General features: G+C 37.1%; 1 protein-coding gene across 2 annotated transcripts in view; it reads left to right on the top strand.

The window, feature by feature from the left end:
• The first annotated feature begins 9104 nt into the window (after positions 1–9104).
• The window catches only part of LOC131049542 (tRNA (mnm(5)s(2)U34)-methyltransferase, chloroplastic), a 51426-nt gene continuing 35349 nt past the window's right edge, over positions 9105–25181 (top strand). For both annotated transcript variants that reach the window (XM_057983618.2, XM_057983617.2), the window contains exon 1: positions 9105–9242. In XM_057983618.2, the coding sequence (XP_057839601.2) occupies positions 9167–9242 (76 nt within the window). In that variant the 5' untranslated portion in view covers positions 9105–9166. The remainder of the gene's footprint in view (positions 9243–25181) is intronic.

Raw genomic sequence — 25181 nt, 5'->3', positions numbered from 1 at the left:
GATGCTGGTAAAGTTTGCGGGGACTGGGCTTACACCTGCCAACTGCATTTGCTTAAAAGTTTCTAAAGCCTTTTCAACAAATCCATTCTGTGCATATTCTGCAGTCATGCATTGCATGAGAACACTTTTTTTGTGAGACATTTTGTTTCGCTTGCCTTGTATACGCTTCCACATTTTGGAAGCATGTCTAACAGGGCAGTTGCAACTGCAATATCTGACAAAAGGCCTCTTAACCTTTATCATTTGATGGATGTCTATACCCTGTTCCAAAGCTCCCATTTTCGCACAGGCACGGAGGAAGCTGACAAAGCTTGCAGAGTCTGGTCTCGAAAAAAATCTAAAATCAACCTGATATTACTTTTGTCCATGTTAAATTTGTAAACACTAAAAAGATTCCAAAAATTATAAATTTAATTTTTAATCATTCAAGAGATCTTATTTGACTTACACTACCAACATTTGTGCTTTTGCTTGCTATCTTTCATTCTTATTATAAACTATTAAATCATAGGCTATATATTTATCAAAAGAGAGGATCTTTGCCCAACAAACTCTTAAAAGATATTTGTCAACATTTTCTATTATTCAAATATAAATTCTATACATCAACCTTGGTGAATTTTAGATCATTCGAAGTAATCAATTTTGTGCATTAAGATTAGTTTTGTAGGTGCAGTTTTAACCTAGAACTAAAAATAGTATAGTGAGTGTGTTAAGATTCCCACAGATACTGAGAGCGGGGGGGTGAATCAGTATCTAACCGGTTTATTGGATTTCTTAACTTAAAACATGTAGAACATATTATAACAGTGTACCGGTATGCAAAAAATAATGCAATAAACAGAATTAAAAACAACCACATAAGAGACACACCATAACACAATGATTTAACGAGGAAACCCAGTGAGGGAAAAACCTCGGTGGGATTTGTGACCCACAATATTCACTTACTGGCCAATAAGAGAATATTACTGCTACAAGAGGGGCCTACACATGTAGGAAGGCCAAGTGCCTAGAGCACATTGCTCAAAATGGAAGTCTCACTGACTTACAAAATGAATTGTATAAATCCAATGTCTTGTACTGCTTCAGAATAGCATCTATAATGTCAGATCCAGTACCGGTTTCTACTCTGCTTCTTACATAAACCCTTAACCTATATTTCGCATAATAGGTCTGCCTAATTACATTCCATATCTCGCATTTTTTTCTTCTATCTACCTCCCTTACAATGTTTTACAATGAACTCTTATATATATGAGTCATTTTACATCATGTCAAGTCGACTTACAAAAGATTTTACGATAATAAATAAAATATATTACAACAGAAATCATGATGGCCTCTGTGCTGGTATGCTTCCTTTCCCTACTGGTGCCGGTAGTCTAAGTGCTGGTGTAGAGTCTGCTTTGCTGGTGCCGGTATGATGTATTGCCGGTGTCATAGGATTGTAAGGTTGCCATCAATGACAAAACCTTTAATCACCTACAATGTCTCATTGGAGTGTGCATATGCCAACAATCTCCCCCTTTGGCATTGATGACAACACTCATGAGAAAATCCAAAAATGTGTCATCCAAAAAAAAGAGTGTCCAAAAATATGTGATCCAAAAATGTGTCAACTCCCCCTGAGAAGATGAGTCTTTACCTGATTATTTTCTCAAACCACTACTCCCCCTTTGGCATCAATGACAAAGGTTGTCAGGATGTCAATAGAGTATGGTTTTATTTCTCAACCCTGCAGCTGGGTGGTTACAATTTGAAAAATGTTTGCCAAAACCAAATTTATGCTTTCCATAAATTTCTTACTGTCTTTCAGTGCTACCTCTGTTCTTTGAACTGTACCGGTGAGTTGCTGCATATGCTCTGCCGGGTGTTTTCTAACCTTGTATTAATGTCTCAGAGATTTCTTTCCTCAAAGATGCTAGATAATCCAGTATGGGACTCAGTCTTAGTCTCAGATTCTTAGCCTTGTTTATTATTGTTTCCTTTTCTCTTTCTAACTTAAGTAATTCATCCTCAAAACTTGTTACTTTTTGCTCAAAGACTGATAATGTATCAGGTGAGTTAACAAAATTGTCAGTAAGTTTATTGATTTCATCCTGTACCTTGCTCATTTTCTTATCTATGTCAACTATCAAAAAGTTTGTTTTACACATGTCTCTGTATAGAGTTTTAAATTCCTTTAATGAGCTGCATAGTTCCGGTAGAAGTGTGTCAAATTCTCTGGTACACTTCTTTATTTGATTTTCAAAGAATTTCTGTTTTTCTTTTTCCAACTTCTCCTTGAGTGCATCTTCCTTTATTTGGTCAACCGTTACTGTGCGGTCAGTAATGTATTTTGACAATGTGTCAAGTTGACTTAAAGAATCCTTGTTATCTATATTACAGTTAGTAGCTATCAATTTCAAAACTGGAATTGTGTCATCTAGAGCTTTATAAGCTTGAGAACTGCAATCAGTTATTTTCTTCAAAGAATCCAAAAGAACTTCAGTTACATCGGTTGATTTGTAACCTGTTGAGGAGGAACCAACATTCTGAATTCCGTTGGTGGAGGAAGTAACCATGCTTGTAGTGACCTCTAGTAGGTCAGTCTGTGTTTCCATTTCCTTAAGCAAGGGTTTTTGTTTCTCTCCTGTTGTCGGTGGCTCTGTTTCCATGTGAACCCGTCCCTGTTCCAAAGCCTGTTGCTCTGCTTGACTCTTTGTTTGTCGATCTGTCTCTGTCTCTGTCTGAGTCTCTGCCTATGGACCTGTGCTATCATCTGCCAGTTTCTCTGTGTTATCAGCTTTGTCAGTCTTACCAGTTGAGTCCTTGTCTACTACAATGTTGATTGTTAGAGTATCAACATTTACTGTGTATAGTACCTCAGGATTAGGATTTGTATCCTCTATGTCCATACTTTCATCTGCCGGTTTATCTTCTGATGTTGTTACCAGTGGAGTAATCAGAGGTGGTGGGGATAAGTTATCTTTTATTTTTAAACTTGGGAGACCACCAACCTTTCCTTTACCCTTATCTTTGTCCTTTTGATAGACTTTGATAGGCTTGGGGTTCCGGTACTCTTCCTGCTTTTCTTTCTCAACAAGAAATATGTCCCATGCATTTTCTGTTTCCTTTGTTACTTCATTCACTCTTCCAACCATTAATGCAATATGCTAGTGTGCAGTAGAGAATACTGACCGATTGGCTTCTGCAATTAGGTCATCTATCTCCTTAGGTGAGTTTACTGGGTAAACAACAAGTAACTTTTCAATTTTGATTTTCTTATCAAGCTCTATAACAGCTTGTCTTCTTGCTTCCAATCTCTTATAAAGTTCACCCGGTATTTCATCGACAACTTCCATTAAAAACTTCTTATAGATGTCCATGTGTAAAATAACACCGTTTTCAACTTGTTCTTTTTCATCTATTGACAATGTATCATAGACCTTTCCTATGTTCTTGAGTTTCCCTTCCTCTGTGATTTCATATAGTAATTTGTCAAGAGGGGCCATGTTTTGTTTAGTCTTCTTCTTCTTTGGTGTCAAATTTTTCTTTGTTGTAGTCTTTCTAATCGGAGACCTCACTGCCTGTTGTTTTTGTCTAGTCCTTTTAGGCGAAGGTGTGGATGCCGGTGAAGGATCCCTTTTCCTTACAACTCTTTTGAAAGTTGCAGGCATGTCACTCTCCGAAGAAGTAGCTACAGGTGATAGGTGAGTCTCAGGCTGCAGAGTTCCTAACTCATCCTCAGTGATACCGGTTTGTTTCAATACATCTTCTTTAATAGCCTTAGCCTGTCTAGAACCTCTTCTCACAACTGCTTCAACCTTTTTCACTCTCTTCTTAGATTGAATTTGTTTTTCTATGGTCTCAGCAGTACCAAATACTTCTTCCTTTGGTTCATTTGGAGCTTCCAGAAGGGCTTTAGCATAAGTCTCAATTATATGATCATCAGTTTCATAACCCATCTCTATTACCCAAATTGTTCTTGGGATAACTGCTTCCATCCAGATCTCATCCTTTTTTATTACAAAACATATATCATCCTTGTACTTGTTGACAATCTTCTGTGATAGTCTAATTCTTTTGTTCATCCTAACCTTTAGTGTTTGAAAATAGTCATGAATGTTCTTTTCTTTGTTTTCACCCATGTTATTGAATAGGCGTGTTAACTGTTTTCCTACCGGTATATCAAATCCAAGGTTCTTATGGCCAATATCGGGAACCTGTTTAGTTATGTGTAGCATCAAGCATACAAGTAGATTTCCAAATCTAAATGTTCCTTTCTTATCCTTCTTGATTTTGCCTAAGTTATCAATCAACTCATCTTTTAACCATTCACATACATCAATTTTCACATTGTCTTTAACCATGTCATAAGCACTTTTTATGCATAAACTGGAAACTAAATTGAGTCTATTTGCATGAGTTGCTTTGTACCTTAAAATCATGCTGACAAATCTCACATTTATATCGGTCACATCATTAACCCTTAGAGACCTTCTATTTGATGTTGCACCAGTTAAGTTCATTACTAGGTCGTTGGAGACCTTCTTAGTTTTGTCTGGCCTGTTACCGCTGGAAGGTAACCCTATTCTAGCTTTCACAGCTTCCTTTGTGATTTTGTGGACTGAATCTAGCCAAAAGAAAGAACCATGTACCCTGCTTAAAACTATCCTAATCACCTCCTTGGGAAATTCAGGAATGTAGAGGATTTCGGTGAATCCTAGGGTTTCAACAATTTTATGTTCAGGCTTCACATTTCCGGAATCATCACAGATAACTGTTTTGTACATGTCCTTGATTTCTTCATCTCCTAGTTCTTCTATGCGACAGTGGATGTAAATTCTAGGGTCTTCTGCATAAACAACACCTTTGGGAATTTGGGAGAATGCACCTATGTTATCATCCTTTTTGGCTATCTCAGGAACTAACTGAATCACGGGCCTAGGGCGTTTGATAACCTCAACTATAGTAGGGTTAGCTATAAATTTAGGTGTAGAGGAGGATGCCATGATAAATACCTTTATCTACCTTTGGAAAGATGAATGCTAAAATCCTTTGCTTCTTCGCTCGAATTGCCTTTGTTTTGGAGATTTCGTGCTCTTTGAGTGTTTGAATTCACAATGAAGTGAAATGGAGCCAAAACCTCTGATTTATAATGCCAATTTCGCCAATTACCACAATTAATGCTCGTCGGTTAAGTAATCACTTAACTTCATTTTGTCGGTATAGAAGTAATTTTTACTTTTTACCATCAACCAAGGGAGTAATAGCATATGTCTCATTTGATTGCCAAACCCTCAAGAAAACATTCTTCAGATCGATGAAGAGCTTCCTGCCGGTGGAGTACTACTCTGTTCTGCCGGTGGAGTGTTGATTGGTTCTACCGGTGGAGGAGTATTCCCAACAATATTTAGGTCTGACTTTCTAATCCATTGTTTTGAGAATTCTTGCTTAACCTCTTCAACTTTTTCTTTACCTTTCAAGTTGGGACCATTGTTGTTTGCCGGTGAGGACTTGCTTCTACAAAATTTAGCAATATGCCCAATTTTGTTACATGCATAACACGTCACATTATTCTTCTGAATAGCTTTCCCATAACCTATGCCGGTTTGTGTTCTACATTGATTAAATAGGTGTCCAAATCTTCCACAAACATAACATCTAACATTCATTCTGCAATTTTCAGAGTTATGACCAACTTTGTTGCATTTTGAACATTGACCGGTGGGTGTATTGATGTTCTGATAACTTTCGGATCTACATTCATTTGCTCTATGACCATACTTATTACAGTTAAAGCATTTTCCATTAAAATTGTAAGCATTAGGTTGTCTTACCGGTTTACTGTGATCCTGTGTGTTTGCAGTACTGGAGCTTTCTCCAACTTCAAAGCCAATTCCAGAAGTGTCACCTTTAGGTTTTTGATTATTCAGCAAGTTACCAAGTTCCTCTGAACTTTTCTTGAATTTTTCTTTATGTTGATTTGCAGTATCTAGTTCTCTTTCTAAGACTTCTTTCTGCCTCATTAGTTCATTGGAGTCATTCTGAGTGTGCATCAGATCTGCCTTCAACAAATCATTTTCATAACTGAGTCTTGTATTTTCATTTGCTGCATCACTTAGTCTTCTGGTCAAATCTTCTTCATTCTTCTTTCTATCTTCAATTTCTTTACAAAATTTCATAGTCATATTTTGCATCTCATTCTTTTGTGACATGTTCTCTTATTTTAGCTTGCATATCTGCTCATTAAGACCTTCTTTTTCATCATCCTCAATTTGCATCTTTTCACAGAGTTCTCTTCTTTTGTTTCTTGCAATGGTAAGGTTTTCTTGAAGTGCTTGAATGATTTCCTGAGCTGCCTTTAGATCATCTTCAGGTTTGATATTCTTCAACTTTTTTGTATCAAAATTTGAGAGAGCTGCTTCCAATTGCTTCATCAAGTTTTCCATGTCTACCGGTGTCAAGATCTTCCTCAAGCTGTTAGGCTTTTGAAAATAGAGGACCAAGCTCTGATACCAATTGTTAGGATTCCTACAGATACTGAGAGGGGAGGGTGAATCAGTATCTAACTGGTTTATTGGATTTCTTAACTTAAAACATGTAGAACATATTATAACAATGTACCGGTATGCAAGAAATAATGCAATAAAGAGAATTAAAAACAACCACATAAGAGACACACCATAACACAATGATTTAACGAGGAAACTTGGTGTGGGAAAAAACTCGGTGGGATTTGTGACCCACAATATTCACTTACTGGCCAATAAGAGAATATTATTGCTACAAGAAGGGCCTGCACATGCAGGAAGGCCAAGTGCCTAGAGCACACTGCTCAAAATGGAAGTCTCACTAACTTACAAAATGGATTGTATAAATCCAATGTCTTGTACTGCTTCAGAATAGCATCTATAATGCCAGACACAGTACCGGTTTCTGCTCTGCTTCTTACATAAACCCTTAACCTGTATTTCGCATAATAGGTTTGCCTAATTACATTCCATATCTCGCATCTTTTTCTTCTATCTACCTCCCTTACAATGTTTTACAATGAACTCTTATATATATGAGTCATTTTACATCATGCCAAGTCGGCTTACAAAAGATTTTACAATAATAAATAAAATATATTACAACAGAAATCTTGTCGGCCTTTGTGCCGGTATGCTTCCTTTCCCTGTTGGTGCCGGTAGTCTAAGTGCCGGTGTAGAGTCTGCTTTGCTAGTGCCGGTATGATGTCTTGCCGATGTCATAGGATTGTAAGGTTGCCATTAATGACAAAACCTTCAATCACCTACAATGTCTCATTGGAGTGTGCATATGCCAACAGAGTGATCTGTCAAAACTTATTACTCTCAAATCTAATTATAGATTTAAAATGAAAATGATAATCTTCAATAAAAAACCTTCAAACCACAAATAAAACTAAGTCCTAAACCCTCTCCATTATTTTTTAAAAATATACTTTAAATATAATTTCCAATCTCAATTAATTAATTGTTTATATTACCTTTTTTATTAGTGAATTGTAGTCTTGGGGATCACTCCCATATATTAAAGTTAACAAAAAGAAATACATCATATTCTATGAACATTGGTGGAATAAAAAAATGGTTTCTTTGAGGCTAGCTCCACCTTCTTTCATATCACTACTAAACATTTGTAGCTATATTACATTACAAGTAAAAAATAGGCCATAACATCGCTGATTAAAATTTATTTGTAGTCAACAAAGAGTAGATGTCTTAGTAGTCATTCCTTCAATGTGAAGCTCTAAATTATTGTCCTTGATGTGTTAATGCCTACAATTTGTTGTATAAATGACACCACTTAAGTTGCTCACTTCTTATGCATCACATTAGAATGTGACTCTCCACTATGTAGAAATAGGAACCAAGCTTTTTTACAACAACTTTGATTAGGAGAGGACAATTCGACATAAGAAAACCACACCATAGAATTGCATTGATTAGGACATCTTTCATCCCTCATGAGAAATCACTACTAAAAAATGTCTTTGTTAAAATATGCACCACCTCCTCTTCCCATAATTCTAGCAATACTCCCACAAACATAAAGGCTATACTAGTGTTCATTAAATATTTGTTATCAGGTTTGTGAACTCCCTCGAATCCAATGAATCTTCCAATGAATCTTGAAAATGATGTTTCTAATCTTTGTCTTAAGGATTCTCTTCAATTGATGCTTATTACAAAGTCCAAATCATAATAGTTCAATTAATTGAAAGAATTGGGAGGGTGATAATATGTCCTTTCATTGTGCCATCCACAAGATTCAAACCTATCAAATCATGATGTAAAAAAATGAGGCTAGAATCATACCTTGAACAACTTTGACAAAGTACATACTACTCTATCCTTACTCTCAATAAATTAATAAAAAATAGATTCATAAATGATATAAAACGGCACTTTAAAAAATACTCAATACTAAATTTATTATTTTAGAGATTACTTTTGGAGGTTTCTTTTTATTTCTTTTCATGCTCATCCCTTTTGTGACAAATTCTCACAATGGGACTTGAACATCATGAAAGGCAATATTATTTCTATTTAAAAAGGAATGCCCATATAATTCCAGTGGTGAAGAAAGTTTCTTCCAGACATTGAGATTCACCGCCAAGGATAGCTGCCATGGCCCTGGCAAGTGCTAAGTTATTTCCGACCGTTTTATCGCAATCGAAATCCATACATTCACGATACACAAACAATCTCCATGGAAATACATTAAAAATGTGTCCAACAATCTTGCATAAATGTAGGAGCGTGGCTTTGAAAGCAAGGTGCGATACGAGGGCTATTGAAACAGGTAAGCTATTTTAACTGTAATGCACACAAACACATTTTGACCCATCGAAATAATTTGGAATGAAATTCATGAATATATGATTCTTGAGCGGCGAAATCTGGTTTTTGTTCATGGTTATGGTTCTCTTATGTTCACATGCACATTTTGGCGAGATTCATGAATATCAGGAGTTTTTGAATCGATGATTTTTTTGTTTGTTGAAACTGTTGTTTGCACAAGTATGTTTTGATACAGTCCACATAGAAATCTGTTTTTCGTTTTGATACAGTCCACATTGAAATCTGTTTTATCGCAATCGAAATCCATACATTCACGATACACAAACAATCTCCATGGAAATACATTAAAAATGTGTCCAACAATCTTGCATAAATGTAGGAGCGTGGCTTTGAAAGCAAGGTGCGATACGAGGGCTATTGAAACAGGTAAGCTATTTTAACTGTAATGCACACAAACACATTTTGACCCATCGAAATAATTTGGAATGAAATTCATGAATATATGATTCTTGAGCGGCGAAATCTGGTTTTTGTTCATGGTTATGGTTCTCTTATGTTCACATGCACATTTTGGCGAGATTCATGAATATCAGGAGTTTTTGAATCGATGATTTTTTTGTTTGTTGAAACTGTTGTTTGCACAAGTATGTTTTGATACAGTCCACATAGAAATCTGTTTTTCGTTTTGATACAGTCCACATTGAAATCTGTTTTATGCTTTTTAAATCAAGAAATCTGGTTTTTTCTTTTTTAACTCTAATTTAGTGGGTATTGTATCTGTCCCTGCCTCGGATTGGTTCGAAATATAACATTATAGTTAGAATATACAAACAGAGCATATTACTGAAGCTCAGTCTCTTGAAAATGGACATCTGAAAACTATGCCAAAGTCCTTAAACAGAGTTAAAAATGGATATAATTAAGACTGTGCAGCGCCCATTCAAAGACATCGACCACCAAAATAGCACGAAATCTGCCCAAATAAACAGTCTGTGACATAAAAACTGCTAGTCAGAGACAACTATTGTAACCTGGGAAACAGGACTAAGGCACTGAGGGCAACTGCATAAACAGAATTAACAAGGATATTTGCCTGGATAGGAGCTACCATTCTTTGCAGCCAACCCCTAGCTCCTCAGTACTGCCACGCACCTTTTATTGATAGCGCCATCAGTTGACGCAAGCCGAACTGCCATTTACTTGCGACAAACATCATCTGCGGCCACTTCAGGCCACAAAACCCCATTGCAAAGAACTCTGTCACCACCTTGACTGGCAACACAGCCTTCATATAGGGCGCATTCTTTTTTGAATTTGGCTGCTAGGAGAGCCTTTTCTCCTCTCAAGCCATTCTACGAAGAGTTTTGTTGGAAATGGGACAATCACGTCTGCGCACAGGGAAGACTTAGAAGGCAAACGTGCTCAGTTACATGTTTCTCACAAACTTGTAGTGCTCCAAGCACTCCTTAGGCCAGATATCCTTTTTAATTCTGAATTCCGTTGCCTTGACCTGAAACTAAGCTCTCTTGTCACCCACCATGACCTTGATAGCATTCCCTTGCAGGTCCTTAAGAATGATATTACGCAGAATGTCAGAGGCAAAATGTTGCTTCTTAGCTCGGCTAAGTTGTGAAAACATTGAAAACAGGCTTTGAAGCTGTAATGTACCTTTGCTGTACCTGCCTTGCCTTCCTGAGATTAGGATCAAATTCGTTACTCCAAAGGTTTGATTAGGGCAATAAATCAGATCTAGGGTTCCTGCAACATTATAGATATTGCAATATATATATGTCAGCAATAATAATAAATTATTTACATAACTGTTACATGAAAATAGATCCATTCTGGACATTGGGGACGCTCCAGGTTGGCTGGGCTACCCATCCAAACCCATCCCGTCTCTTAGGGCTCATAGGGTTACCTGAGGATTGGCCCAGCATACCCCTGGCTGGGACCCCTTATTCTGAATGTGCTAACAAACAGAAAACAGCAGGAAGATAACAAATGTCTACACAGAACAAAGATTAATGATTTCAGAATATGTGTTACTTGGTTATTATTTATTCATCCTGTTAATTGGAGAGTTGGTTCATTACATCTGGCTTAATTTCAGAAACATGGCTATCATTGATTATTGTTCTTTCCTTAATTCATATTATTGCTTGTGAATTATGTTTATCCTTTTCTGTCGATTACTAGAGTACATTTTTACGACTTATAACTGAACCTGATATTGCAGGTTGTATATTTGGCAGGGAAGATATCCTTTGGCACGTTATAGATTTGATTAATTCATGTGGCAAGAATATTTATTTATTTATCCAAATTTGTGATTGATTAGCAGTTAATCTGTACAATTACTTGGATTATGTTCATTCCCATTGATATAAAGGTGAGTTACAGAAAACCAGATTGAATACAATTTGCATATGGAAACACTTTCAATGAACGATAAATACATGGACGCACTGTGACACCCAGACGGACCGGCCTGGGAACGTACCAGACTGCCGGCGATGGGGAGGGGGCGCTCTATATGATTAGGCGCTGGTTCTTCATCGCTGGGAAGAACTAGTGACTCTCCCTCTGCATCGTACCAGCCTGATACATTCACAAGCTATCCTGTTGGTTGTTTAGGCATTGTAATGAAACTGAATTAATATTATGCTGAGTAACATGGTTACCTGTTTGCGGATTCTCCTTGTGATTTTCTCCTTGTCACCTCCTTCTCCCGTGCTTCCCTTGGTGTGCGTGGTTTATACCTTCTGAAACCACACGACCCCCTTGGAAGCATGGCGTCTTTTCCAGAGATGACTTGGAGATGATCACATCCTTTCCTTAATAACATTAGTTAATGAGCAAACACAATTAATCAATCATCCTAATTTTATTAATTTTATTAATTGAAATTTGAGAATATATATATACACAAATCTACTAATGTATTTCACAGTTAGCCTCTAATGATCCCGCTGTCTACATGGGGACATGACAGAAGCTTAACTACTGTGCAGAGAACTCATGTCGAAAGTGCCCAGACTCTTATGCACAAATCTGAGAGCCACGAGGTAAAAAATCTAGAAAGTGTTTTACAGATCTTCATTTGTAGCCATCTACGTTACCAGAAAAGCAATGGGGAACCTCAGTTTCCCATTATGATGGCCAAAATGCATTTCCCTTTGCAAACGGCTGTTTCTAAGCTGTTTCAAGCCAATTTGATACAGAACTAGTTGGAATCAGCTCAATGATACATTCTTTTGTTGGCATGATTTTCTGAAGCATTACTGTGGCCATCTAATGTGCCCCGGCCCTTAATACATGTGATTCTCGACTGTTTACCACAACCATTAAATGAAAAAGCAATTCAGTTTTAATGACTGACGGATCATACCCACTTTGAATAATTGGGAGTCTATCCAGCAGTCTGGAAGCATAGTTGATGGTATTTATTTCTTAATTATATTTTGAATTTCAATTATAATAATTACGAGTTTATTTATTCTGATTTTGTTCCCTTTGATAAAAAATATAAATTTATAATCTACCTAATTATATCTTCATAAAATTAGAAATACCATACATGCTACGGATTCTTGTAAAAGAATTATTATAAATAATTGTTATATAATATATTATTAAATAATTTATAATATTAAAACTCATTTCTTATATGAAACCTCTAAGAACACCATTTCTTGTCATGTTGCTGTTGCCGTTGGTTTCCATTTCTCAATTCAGGTAGCCACCAATTTGACATTGGAAGCGATGATAGCAATGTAAGAGGATTTCTAAGCATGTCCATAGCAAATGCAAAAAGCATAAATGAAAATCAAGGTTGATGGTGGTCCTGAAATAAGAAAACAGGTGAATGAACCTTGCAGAAGAGCTACCACATGGTTTCTTGTTTGAATAGTTAAACCATTTGATTTCCATGCTCTGAAATAATGCCCAGCATAGCCTGAATTATTTGCTTTCATCATGAATAGTATTTTCCATTCCTTACCACAAGGAAGGGTAGTTGCTGAAAAGAAGATCCTCCCTGGCTGAAAATGGTTGGCGAGCAAGTCCGCACCTTTGTTGGCCTCCAAAATTATGATCCCATGAGATTTGATCAAGGAAGTGATCAGAGAAATGAGCTTTATCGAGGAGAGGAGCTGATCTTTATAGTCCTTTAGCCATGATGTTAATGACCACTTGGGAATTGCCTTCAACCACAAGGCTTGGAATGCCAGCAAGTGAGCAACACTTAGATCTCGAATAAAAACATGAGCCTCAGCTTTGTTATTGGTGATCCTCCCAAGGGAAAGCAAGAAAGGTTGTAGAATTTTTCTCTTGGAATCTAAAAAAGCCACCCATTCTCACTGCCTTAGAGGCCTTTTCAAAGTTCAAGTCAATCTCATTGATCATCAAAGGAGTCCACTTAAGTCTGGTCCTTTTAGCGATGTTAGTTCTTTTCTTTCACTACTTTGGCCATTATTGTTTGGAAAAAGTTGTTTCGACCAGTCACCAATAGCGATGTTAGATCAGTGGTAGAGGATCCCAACAACAAATGGAAGGTCCTAGGTTCAACTTCTATCTAGTTGATGAAAAATATAATATGGTATTAGAAACCAGGTCAGCGGAGCCAGGCCAAGCTAAAATCCCTGAGCATCTGCAGTGTGGCTCAAGGGGGGTGTTCAATAATGGGCCACATCTGAACCGAAGATGGACCATTTTAGATGTGGTTCATTTTTCGATCTTTACAGTCCTTTAGCCATGGTGTAAATGACCACTTGGGAATGGCCTTCGACCACAAGGCCTTCAAATTCCAGAAAGTGGGCAACTCTTAGACCCTAAATTAAAACGTGAGCCTCAGCTTTGTTATTGGTGATCCTCCCAAGGCGTGATCTTCCCAAATCATAAATTTTCTACTTATTTGATTATCTCTATTATTTTGTATTTTTCTGTACTATGAACCAAAATAAAAATGAACAGTAAGTGGAAAACAATATGTACTGAATTGTAAACAGTAGATGATTAAACCCTCATTTCAGTGAATTGCCAAAATTAAATCTCAATCAATCCTTGATAGGGAAATGAACTTACATCGTATGCGACAGCACCATACAGGTTCAGCTCTGTCACTTAATTCTATTTGCAGTTATTATACTGCTGCTTTCATGCAATATTCAAAATTTATCAACTGGATTCACACTCAAAAAAATATAGAAATGATATAGTTTTGACTGGACTTCTGAATTGAGCAGATGGAGGTTGTAGCAGCATGTATCCGGCTTCTACAATGATGAAATTGCCTTCCTATATCTTCCGTATGGACTGCTGTATGGATTCAATACGGTTTGCCCTAGTACGAGTCCAAAGGATGACAAAACTGATGGAAGGTGGCTTGAACAGATGCGATTGCAGCAATAATTCTGTCCTTACACTTAGATCTGATCTGCCCTATGTATCTGTTGCCCCCCTTTTTAAATTTTGAGTCACCATCCAATTTTTCCTAAGTGCTCCTTATCGCTTCATGTTTCTAGCTTCCGGTTGTGGGTTCTATCAGTTTCGGAAGTCATGTCGCAAGATGTGTCCCTTTTCTAAGCTTGTCGTGGGGTTAGAAAGTTCTGAGAGTTTCCGATCATCCGACCTCCTGTTGTCTTGTGCTTTGGTCGCTCTAGTGAGGGTTGTGGAAAGTTTCTAAGTTCCGACTGTAGGTTCTTAAGTTCATAGTTTCTTGAGCAACTTGTCAAGTTTCGCCTAGGTTTTGGGGTGCCGCCTATGTGTCAAGTCTTTGTATGGACTAACGTTGTTTGCCTTGTTAGCAAGAATAAGCCGAATTAAAGGACCGTTTTGAAAGGCGAAGTAAATGCAACATTTAAGGCATGTCACATTACTCGAGGACACAGACGAGTTGGCGGATGATTTTTGAACCAGACTTCATTTTTGAGTTTTCACAAGGTGCATTATCTAGCTTGTGTCCATGCAGAGTGTGATACAAAATCACTAAGTAGGCATGCGAGACACGGAAGTAGAGGAATTGAACTTGGAGATTTTTTTGCAAGAACTTGAAGGCAGTGAGAGAGCTCCGTTGCGGGAAATAATTTTTCAGTGTGGCTTGGCTTTCGCAGCTGGTTTTCCGTTTGTCGTTCCTTGCATAGATTTAATTGTTGCATGCTCTGAAAGATACAACCTAGAAACGCAAGAAATTCGAGCAAAGGGTGGTAGGGTTGTCGCACACATTAACTCTGAAAGCGTCTCCCGTGAGTTGTGCCGTCCTGAGAGAGAAGCCTCTGAGAACATGTCTGTTCTAGCTCGTGAAGAGTATTTCTAAATGCATGGGGACTGGTGTATGAACTGCATTGCCAGGAATTGGTTAAAATCTGAAAAGTGAGGTAAGTCTCAATTGCTCGCCAAATTAAAAAGGATGCACTTTAAGGACGAAGTAGCAGAAATTATAGCCCTCTTGCACCGTGTTGTGGGAAATGCTTGCACTAATTATTTTGAGTTTTGGATGTGTCACTTCATTTTGGTAATTTGTGCTCTGGGAGTCTTATTGACTAGGCCTCTATTATTAGCTATCACTTGCATGGACAATTGCGAAATTTCCGTCAGTCCCTGGTTTTTCATGTGTTCATATCTGAATTTTATCCTTGCTAGTCAAGAGTCTGCTTTGTCGGGTTTGGAATTGCATCATCCTCTCCCTGCATTCACACCCATCTACCGAAAATTTCCCCATCTCACCATGCGTAAGGGTATGCAAGCTTTTTCCTGTGTCAATGATGTGTTCTCAATGAATATGGTTAGGAAACTAGAAGGAAACCTTGGCCTACGAATTTTTCATGAGTTTGCTACCTTTGTGACTAAATTTGGAAGTTTCTACACCCAATTCGACAGGGTCACATACCTTAGAGTTGGAGGTTTTGAGAAGGCCTTGCTAAAATTACCTCAATTCCCGTTTGATTATATTGTGTTTCTGGAAGTTTGTCACCAGATTATTGTTGTAAATATTAAATACCTGAACATGGGGAAGAAAGGATACTCCTTCCCATTGTCCACAACTCATTTCTCTTGCAAAACAAATGGCACTGCTAAGCCCGTTGGAACAATTCTAGAGAAATTTCATTTTCTCTCTCTGTCATCTAGAAGTAGTTTTGACAACAAGGGATATGTGAAACGACATTTGTATGGAGCCAAAGGTTACATGCATCGACCCGAGATCGAAGATTTCTGGGAGGATTGTCTAGACGATGCTGAAGTGCTTAAGAGAAGTTTCATGAGGCTCTCTCTGTAGCAAATTCACACTCTTGGTGTTCCCTTTAATGTTCTTGATAATGTGGTTGAAGATAAGGTCATTATTGACCCAAAGTATCATATGCTGACGCGGCCCCCACAGAAATTGATTGGTCTAAAGATGAAGTTTCATACCTAATGGTTCGTATTGCTCCAGGGTTGAGGAGGACATTCGATTGGTTAAATGGTAAGTGGAAACAATAGGTTGGCTCCTTGCAAAGCCAAAGTTGATCATCCCACAGAGAGCAAGGAGCAGTTTCCTCTTCCCTCGTTTCAGCATCAACAACTAAGTCTGCAGATAGGTTACTAAATCGAAGTTCTCAGTCAGGTGGCGATGGGGAGAGACCTGAAGAAACCCCTACCAGACTGAAATCAACCTGTGAGCGGGATGACGGGATTGTGCCATCCAAAGGGAAATCACCTCTTGTTGATTCTGATGGTATTTACCAACAAATAATTGATGATCATTCTTTTTCAGATTTGCTTGAAATTCCCTCTTCTCCTGTGCAAAATACTCCTAGCATTATTAATAAAGGGTCAAGACTTGAAACAACCTCTCCAACATGGCTGAAGATAAAGGTAGAAAAGAAAAGAAAAGTATCCACCTCTGTTTCTAGTGAGGTAGATACAGTTGCATTGTTGTTGCAAAGTTCTCTCAAGCCTAAAAAGGCTAAGCGAATGTCTCGGATCATTTCTGACTTTGTATCTGGTCATGAGCTCTTAGAAATTGCTGACCCTATTAGGGACATGATTGCAAGTGACATAACATAAAAGGATTATAAGATTAGTCATGTGGATATGGGACCTTCTACTTTAGAAGGAGATGTCTACCATGTCGACTTTTCAGTCCATGCACTGATTAAAAGGGCCCAAGAACAGAAGAAAAGAAGCTGGAGCTGCAATCCCAAGTGCAATCATTGAAGGATTTCTTTCATCTATCCTAATTCTTGCTACTAGGGAGGCTTCAAGTTCGCATATGCAAGGACTTGATCCGGACACTGTGAAAAGGGTCAAAGGTAATTTGGGGTATGCTAAAGATGTCACTGAGTGGATAGATGAAATGTATAGAGTTGGTGTCAGTTACATCATTAAATTCAATGTGTTATATGTGAACATTTGGAATAAAAGAAAGAAGTTATTGGCCGAGCTGCAACAGATCAGGAAAGAGCATGGAAGCATATTCGTTCTTTCAAAGGAGGTTGCAGAGCTCATTTCATTGATCATGCCAGGCTAATGACTGAAAAATTAGTAGAACATCCTATGGAAGTTGATCCTACCTGGCATGAAGCTTTAGATTGGAAGGAGAAGATCTATCGTGATTATATCAATGACATTGATGATGCTTTAAAACACTACTTGAATGATATGCTGAAAATAAAGAATAACCTCGGTGCTCTGGATGTTGATCTCATGGACAATTTTGAAGAAAATGTATAAGAACTCAGTGAAATGATGGGCCAGTTCAAAGATAATTATCAAAGGAGCGTCAAAGATCCTCAAAATATTTCTTTGGAATCCTTCAAAGGATTGTGTCACTTGCAAATGCATACCACTACCTTTGAGTCTGAGATGGATGAAATGCACAAGAACATAGCCACTACTAACGGGTTAATTTCAAAATGGAGAACAAGACTGCGCATCACAGCATTACTAGAGGACTCGAACATGGAGCCGATCGTGAACAGGAATCGAGAGTACAGGTAAAGACTCAAGGCCAAGAAGTGGCACATGCTGGACAGGAGGTAGAGATCATCGGCGATAATGAATTGGAAGCTGAGTAGGTAGTGGCAATTTCATGATTTTATTGTTTTATTGCTTTTCTTAATTATTGGTTGGGAGGCCTAAAGACTTATTTTTAAATAATGGTTGTCTTCAAGAAACCGTTACTCTAAATGTTTTAAATAGATGGACTTAGTTTCATTTCAGGATCTTTTTGGGCAAACTTTGTTATACTTTTAAGAGCATAAACTTCTTTAAGCATATTTCTGTTTTGACTATTTTGAATATAAAAATTTTGTTGGTGGCTTTCAGATATACATAATCTTTGAGTTATGGTTTGTGGATGCTTTCTGTTCTTTTGAATGGTTACTAGTGGATGAATTTATATTTGAGATGGTGAATGGTTTTAAATTTCCTGTTGCTGCAAGAATATTATTTGTGAATGATATTTTGTGGTAATTTGGTTGATTCAAAATCTAGAAAACCTTAAAATAGTGTTTTGTATTTTATGCATGCCTTTGCAAAGCTTTCTGGTTAAAAGCTCTTTCCTTATTTGCTTTTGGGTTAAAAGCATTTTGATTAGTTCTCTATTCATTGAATATCATACGAGGGTAGCTGCCACCTTGTAAATTAAGCAGAGAATCAGTCAGTAGATAGTGTGTTTAGACTGGTTCAACTGTGGTTACATTTGTCATCTTTGTGGGCATGAGAATATAGAGTTAAATGATAAATCTGTTAACCAACAGTATCAAACCCTTACCAACTGGTGTGACAGCTTCCCCCAATGCATCCTTCAACAAAAAGTGATGCAGCAGTGGTGACCAACCGTATCTATTGCCCAGGGAAATGGCAGCCAACATTGGCCTGTATGGTGGATGGACTCTGGTTGTTAGTGCACATAGTTTACAACCACAAATATGATGTGTTGTAGCCTCCAGGTGATGTGAAATAGCTCCCATAGTTATAGTGGTTCAATCCAGCCTTCAACTCTACAACTTTGAGGGGCAATCAACATCCTAGGGTTAGTTTCTGTTCTGAAATTTGCCTTTACAGAGATCTGACCCTTCAAGATGGCACTCTGGAATTACCAACACAACTTACAACAATGGAGACCAAGCATGTGCTTGAGGATTCAATTCGCCCTATCCTTGCAATTTACATATAAATGCCTGATTCAGTCCGACTTGCAACCCTTGTGTAGAATTGCCAAGTAAGAGGCAAGGGTTTTGGTCCAAACCATATAATGAAAAAATCGTGTAAATCGCGATTTTTTCCGATTCAAAACCCCAAATGATTTAATCGCCGGAAAAATCGGGAACAATTTTATGCAAAAAATCTGCACATGTTCGACTTTAAAAATCGTTGAAAATCCTGATTTAAACAATGCTAAATCGGCAGAAATAAAAAAAAAACAAGAAAAAAACCCTAACGTCAATCGCTGCATACTTTCAACCCGCGGAAATGACGTGGATATTTTCGCGTGGGACATAGACGGCAACAACGGGGATATTTTCTCGTGTTTTCAAGTTCTTCCTTTCTTACGTGATCTGCATCTAATGGTGGCTACTCTCTGTATTACATACTACAGACACTAATAAAATCTCACTTACAAAATGTTACTTTGTGTTACTTTTTTAAACTAATAATCAATCTTATTTATTGAAATGTATTTATTAACCTTTCCCTGTGTTAATTTAAAAAAGGAATCAATCTTATAAAATGTTACTTGGATAAATATATTTAAATCAGATCTATGGCACTTATAAGAGGTTTTTCACTTACCCAATCCTCTTCCCATTCAAGAAGTGGAGTTGATTGCTTTTTAAGTTTTACAAGCAAATTGGAGCTAAATTATATGTGATGGAAACCAGTGATATGTTATTATGTTCTATAAATTTAATGTATATGTGTTTTTTAGAATATTTTAAGAAATTATATATTTTCAAATGTTCGATAAATTTGCCAATTTTAAAATTTTTTTCAGCCAAAAGATTTATTGCCGATTAAGAGTTTTTCATCTTTGGTTGAAACCTCTCAATGTGTGCAGCTAAGGGTTTCCATCCTTAAGTGCAAAATTTAATTCAAACTGAAATTGAGGAGTACTCAAATGAAATTGGATGAGCAAATGAAGCTGGGTGCCATCTTTGAATACCATTTTTCAATTCAGGCTCTAGGATCCAAAATTCCCTCCAACTATTTTAAAGCTTTTATTTGAATTTTTATTTTAGTTATCTTATTATTTTATTATTATTATTTATTATTATATCAGTTGCCCCTTAAGTGAAGTTCGACAGGGCCCAACTAAAAATAATAACATAACACTTTCCCTTGCTCCACTTTTAGCCTAGGGGAAAGAGAAAACCTGCTAGAGGTCTTCTTACTGGTCTAATCCTGAGAAGGGGACATGACACAAGGGAAAGGCAGAAAGGTTGTAGAAATTTGTTCGTTGAATCTAGAAAAAGGTCCCCATTCTCTCACTACGTTTAGAGGCCTCTTCAATGTTCCATTTGATCTCATTGGTCACTGGAGGAGTCCACTTAACACTGGCCCTTTTAGCTTCTTTTTTTCTTTCGTGACCTTGGCCATTATTGTTTGGAAAGAGTTGTTTCTTATTTATGGTTGCAACAAAATAAATTGTATCAAAATGCATGAATTTTTGCTTTTTAAATTAAGAAATGTGTATTTTGTTAAGGAAAATTCATGGTCAGAAATTTAGGTAATTCATGGCTCATTTTTTGCCATTTATAAAAGATAAGCTATCTAGAATCTATATACATGTTTATGAATGAAAACTTCTAGTTATAGCCATTAAGTTAGCTACAAATCATTCAGGACAGTGTTAAATAACAATATCTTTCTGCTATTGGTAAATGCTATTTTTATCATCACCAAATGAGCTATTAGACCTTGGTTGAACTTGAACTACTTGATTTATTAGTTTACCTCCCTTTTAAACAATTTTCGGTGTTAGGTTTGCTGAAATTTAAAAGGCAACACCTTATGCCTTATGCCTTGCGACACCTTGTCCCAACTGGTCAACCTAGTCCAATGGACTGTTAAAAGGAAACTTTTTTACTGCTCCAATGTAGCTTAGCATGAAACTCAAGAAGTGTAAGGAGCCGAGTGCAGGGAATATTCGATGCATTGGTAATAAACTTTTGTTGCTATTCTTTACAGTAGGTCTTGAAAATCTCAAATTTGGTATTAACAAACTCTATACTTAAATTTTTATGCAACCCTCAAACACGCTGATGTTGTTCACATAAAAGCTGGTTACTATTGCTTTTCAATGTCAAGAATGTGCTCCCCTGTTATGATCATTGATTAGACTGGTGTCAGTTCAGATGAGAGCCAAGCAATGTGTTGCTTACCTTTAGACCGAATGGACCTCAAGCATAAATAACCTGGGGTAACAATGAAATGGTTCAGCTCTTAGCCAAATCAATGCCACTTCTATTCAAGTATCATAATGGAGGGGATGTGTCTTTGACAGTAAAAAGAATTCGAAATGAAGTTTTGATGTATGCACATTTGACTTGGCATATATGATTATATCTCAGTTGCATGTGTAGACACCTAAAATCATTTACATGCTAACCACTTATCTCGAGTTATCCCTTCTAGTGTTAAATTAACCTTCCCAATCATCTTTCTAGCATTGATTAAATAAAGGCCAATCATTTATTTAATTACTTTTTTATTTTGGCCCTTTCCTCTATTTTTTAACCTGAATTAAATAAATTCAACATTTCGCTAATTAACGGCTTGAGGAAAAAAAAGGGAATTAAATAAATAGTCTGTATTTATTATTTAACTAATAATTTCATTTGCACATTCCTAAGCATGCTCAAGCCATGGTTAAACTTGCATATGTCATGTATATACATGGTCCATGCTTCCCATTTCTCCATAAAGTGCTCTCTTCAAATCTTGTCCATACATTCAATCAAGAAGATATAAGCCTTTCAAATAAATCCAAAAAATATTCTTTGGACTTCCAAAATGTTTCTTTTGATCCTTACCATCCATCTTCTCCCAATTGCAAGGTGCCACTTGAAAGCTTCTCATGGCTACAATTCCTTTAAATAACCTAATGCATTGATCTATCCAATCAATTTCAGCCTTTGATCAATCATCCTCCCAACCTATAAATACCACATTGTATGGGCTTTTTTTATAGGCGTATGAAATGCAAAGGAAACCCGAGGACATGTCCTTGTTTCCTAGACATTTTGGGGACAGGGGACAACTAGGGGACATCCCGGTGATGGGCCTTTTGACACACTCAACAAAGTCTAAGTGTCTCCACTCAATCTCTCCTAAAAGAGGTAGAAACTAAGGTATTTCAGACCTCCCAAGGTTTCTTTTGTTGGGTCACAACAGTGCAAGATAACTAAGTGTTCATATGGCTTGTTTAAACAAGGGGCATTGCTGGTTAACAAACTGAAGTATAGATTTTCCAATCTCCCTAACTTAAAAGTGGATAAATAAATAGCAAAAGATAGAACAAGGCTACAAGAAAATGAATGATCAGTATTATCAACAAAACCCAGAAAGTATTTTGTATGTAAATCATTTAACATGTCAAAATTACTAATTCTAACATGGAAATGAGATCAAGGAAAGCTTCAGAACAACAACTACTATCCATCCATTCACACGTTCATCATTAACCTTCACCACCATGAAAGATGCACAGATTGATTATAATAACGAAGATGTTTCATAAACTCAAGATCAATTTTGGATTAAGGAAGTTGAAAGAGAGAAAATAATACCAAGCAATCACAAAAGATATCCAACAGAGCTGCAAACTAAGAACTTCATTTCCATTGTTTCTTCAGAATATACCATCAAAGCACCAGTGTTTAGTTTACAACCTCCTTGCAAAATATCTCTTGAAAGAAACTAGAATGCTGAAAAGAAAGAAAACTAAATGCTGCTACTAAGTTTGGACCTGAAATCATCAATTCTCAGACACTCAAAATGAGTTATGAAATTACATTTATAGGAAGACTCTTCCTAAAAATGAGAGATTAAAATCCTGCTAAAGTCCTATCAAACTAGGAGGCGCAACTAACATACAAGTTGCTGGCCTGAAACTGACGTGAGAACTACAATTTCACTGCCCAAAAGGAAGGTAGATCCGTAGGAAACAGGAGAGGAGGGCTGTCTAGTGCTGGAAGCTAGTAGTTGTAACTCGGATTGTTAAGAACAGATACTTTAGAACTTAAGTTAAATTAAGACATTCAACCCTTGTGCCTTGGGAAGAGAATCTTAACTGCTGATTAAAGAGGAGCCTCTTGTTTTGAACTGCAGTTTACTATTGTGTTGATGGCACAACTGTTGAGTTGGGTAGAGTTCGCCAAATCAGAACTGAAGTTAACTATTTTGTCCTCATTTTATTACACTTAGCCGCTACAGCAATTAAATGAAAGAATCTTTTGAAAGAATAAAATAATATGCGTTGGAATTTGAATTCAAAAATGTAGTTTATTGCTTATTGCTTCTTTTTGTATTCTCTGCAACTCACTAAGCAATAATCTAATGGCTTTTTCTCGGGTCCATCCACCCATTCTATCCTAAACTTGGCCACCCTTAGAGCTTCTTTCAACTTATTCAAGGTGTCTTCCAAGGATGCGATACTTTTTGTTGCTTGTTCTACTGATAGAATTAACTCCAAGCATTCATTTAAAACCTATTCATCAAATTTCTGACTGGAGCTGAAATTATCCTCAACTAGCTTGTCCTAGTGAGAGAGTATTACGTCTTTTCCTTCCAGCTGACCTAAGTCTTCCCTGTGTAGATGGACTCCAAGGTTACTTGTTATAAAGCCTTCATAACTTCGATATTCTTGGAGCATGCTGCTTTATCATTTCATTCCTATACTGCTCTGTTACTGCCAATTTGAATTCCAGCTTATCCAAGCTACTTTGAATAAAATCAAAATTTTCAGCCCCTAGGATGTCTGCTTCCTTGATCTCTTCTTCATTCAATTCTTTAATCTCTTTCAATAAATCGATTTGCTTTTGATACTTTTGGGACTCTATCCTGTTGGCTGGCTGATGTGGCCATTCCTACCTCTACCTTACATGCTTCTTCATAAACATCAAAAGAATTAACCAAAAATGACCTTATCTTACCCAACTATTGGGTGGCCTAGGAATTTATGATAGATGCCTTATTCTTCATTGCATATAATGAATCTATCTCTGCTTGTGGAATTAAGGAAGGCACTTTTGTCCTTGCAGCTTGAGAAGTCAAGGAAGTAATCAAGTCTTTAATAAATTGCCTATAGTGGGTCACTTGTCCCTATAATTCCTACTTTGATTGATGCTCCTTTTGGATCCCTGACTTGATTGTTTTAGTGACAACATCAATTGTGGCAAGCTTTCGCCATTTGGTTTGTCTCCCCATGTCAACTTGGGTTACTTGGTGGTCTAAGGGAGATAGTTCTTGTCATCATTATCCACACCCAGGGGAGCTGCACTTGCCACCATCTCCCCTTTGTCATTTCTAGAAGTGGCATATATGGTCCTTGCCCTTTTGGATTTCCTTGGGGTGTGTAATGTCCCCTTTGTAGCACATATTGTATGAGGTTGTCGTTAGCCTATTTCTCCATAGTCCTGTAGGCTAACCAGGACATTTAATGGATCTTGAGGATTAGCCTAGACAATTTTTGATGTAGGCGATTTTGAGGTGTTTTGATGTGTCTTTGGGATATTTACTATTTATAGTAAGTCAGTTGGGCTAGGTTTGGATCAACAGAGAACTCATGAATAATATCCTGTTGATGATAGTGTTGATTTTGACTGGAGATTTTAATAATTGCTTGTGATTATTAATTTATTTAACAATAAAGCTAAGTTATAAAGTTAAATTAAATATTTAACTTTATTAATGTGGGAATTTAACCAAAGAGAGAAGTTATTTAAAAATAAATTAAAAGTTCCCTTTCACTAAAGTACTTGGAGACTTGAATATTAAAAAGAAAAGTATATCTTTTTATCCCACCTTGGCTAGAAAAGTGTGTGAGCTCTCCCAAAAAAGTTATAAAAGACTCTTAAGAGTTCATTTTTAGCATGCTTGGTTTATTATTTCCTCTTGGAGATTTTGGGAGCTTTGGCTTTCAGCAGGTTTGAAGACAGAAACCCTCGAGCTTGGAGGTAGTGGACGGAAACCCATTGTCAGTTGGAGATATCATTTAGGAGTTTCGATGCCAAACTCATTGAGCTGCATGTTGGACATTGTTGGGGGCTCAGTGCCGTGAACAGTGCATGAACAATGTTGTGAACAGTGACATGAACTGTGCGTGAACAATGTTGCTACAGTGACATCAGTTTGTTGTCCACAGGATTTTGATGATCTACT

The sequence above is a fragment of the Cryptomeria japonica genome, chromosome 11 (genome assembly GCF_030272615.1).
Source record: "Cryptomeria japonica chromosome 11, Sugi_1.0, whole genome shotgun sequence".
NCBI classification, from domain to species: Eukaryota; Viridiplantae; Streptophyta; class Pinopsida; order Cupressales; family Cupressaceae; genus Cryptomeria; species Cryptomeria japonica.
The sequence above is the reverse complement of the archived record's forward strand: the minus strand, read 5'-3'. Positions and strand labels throughout refer to the sequence as shown.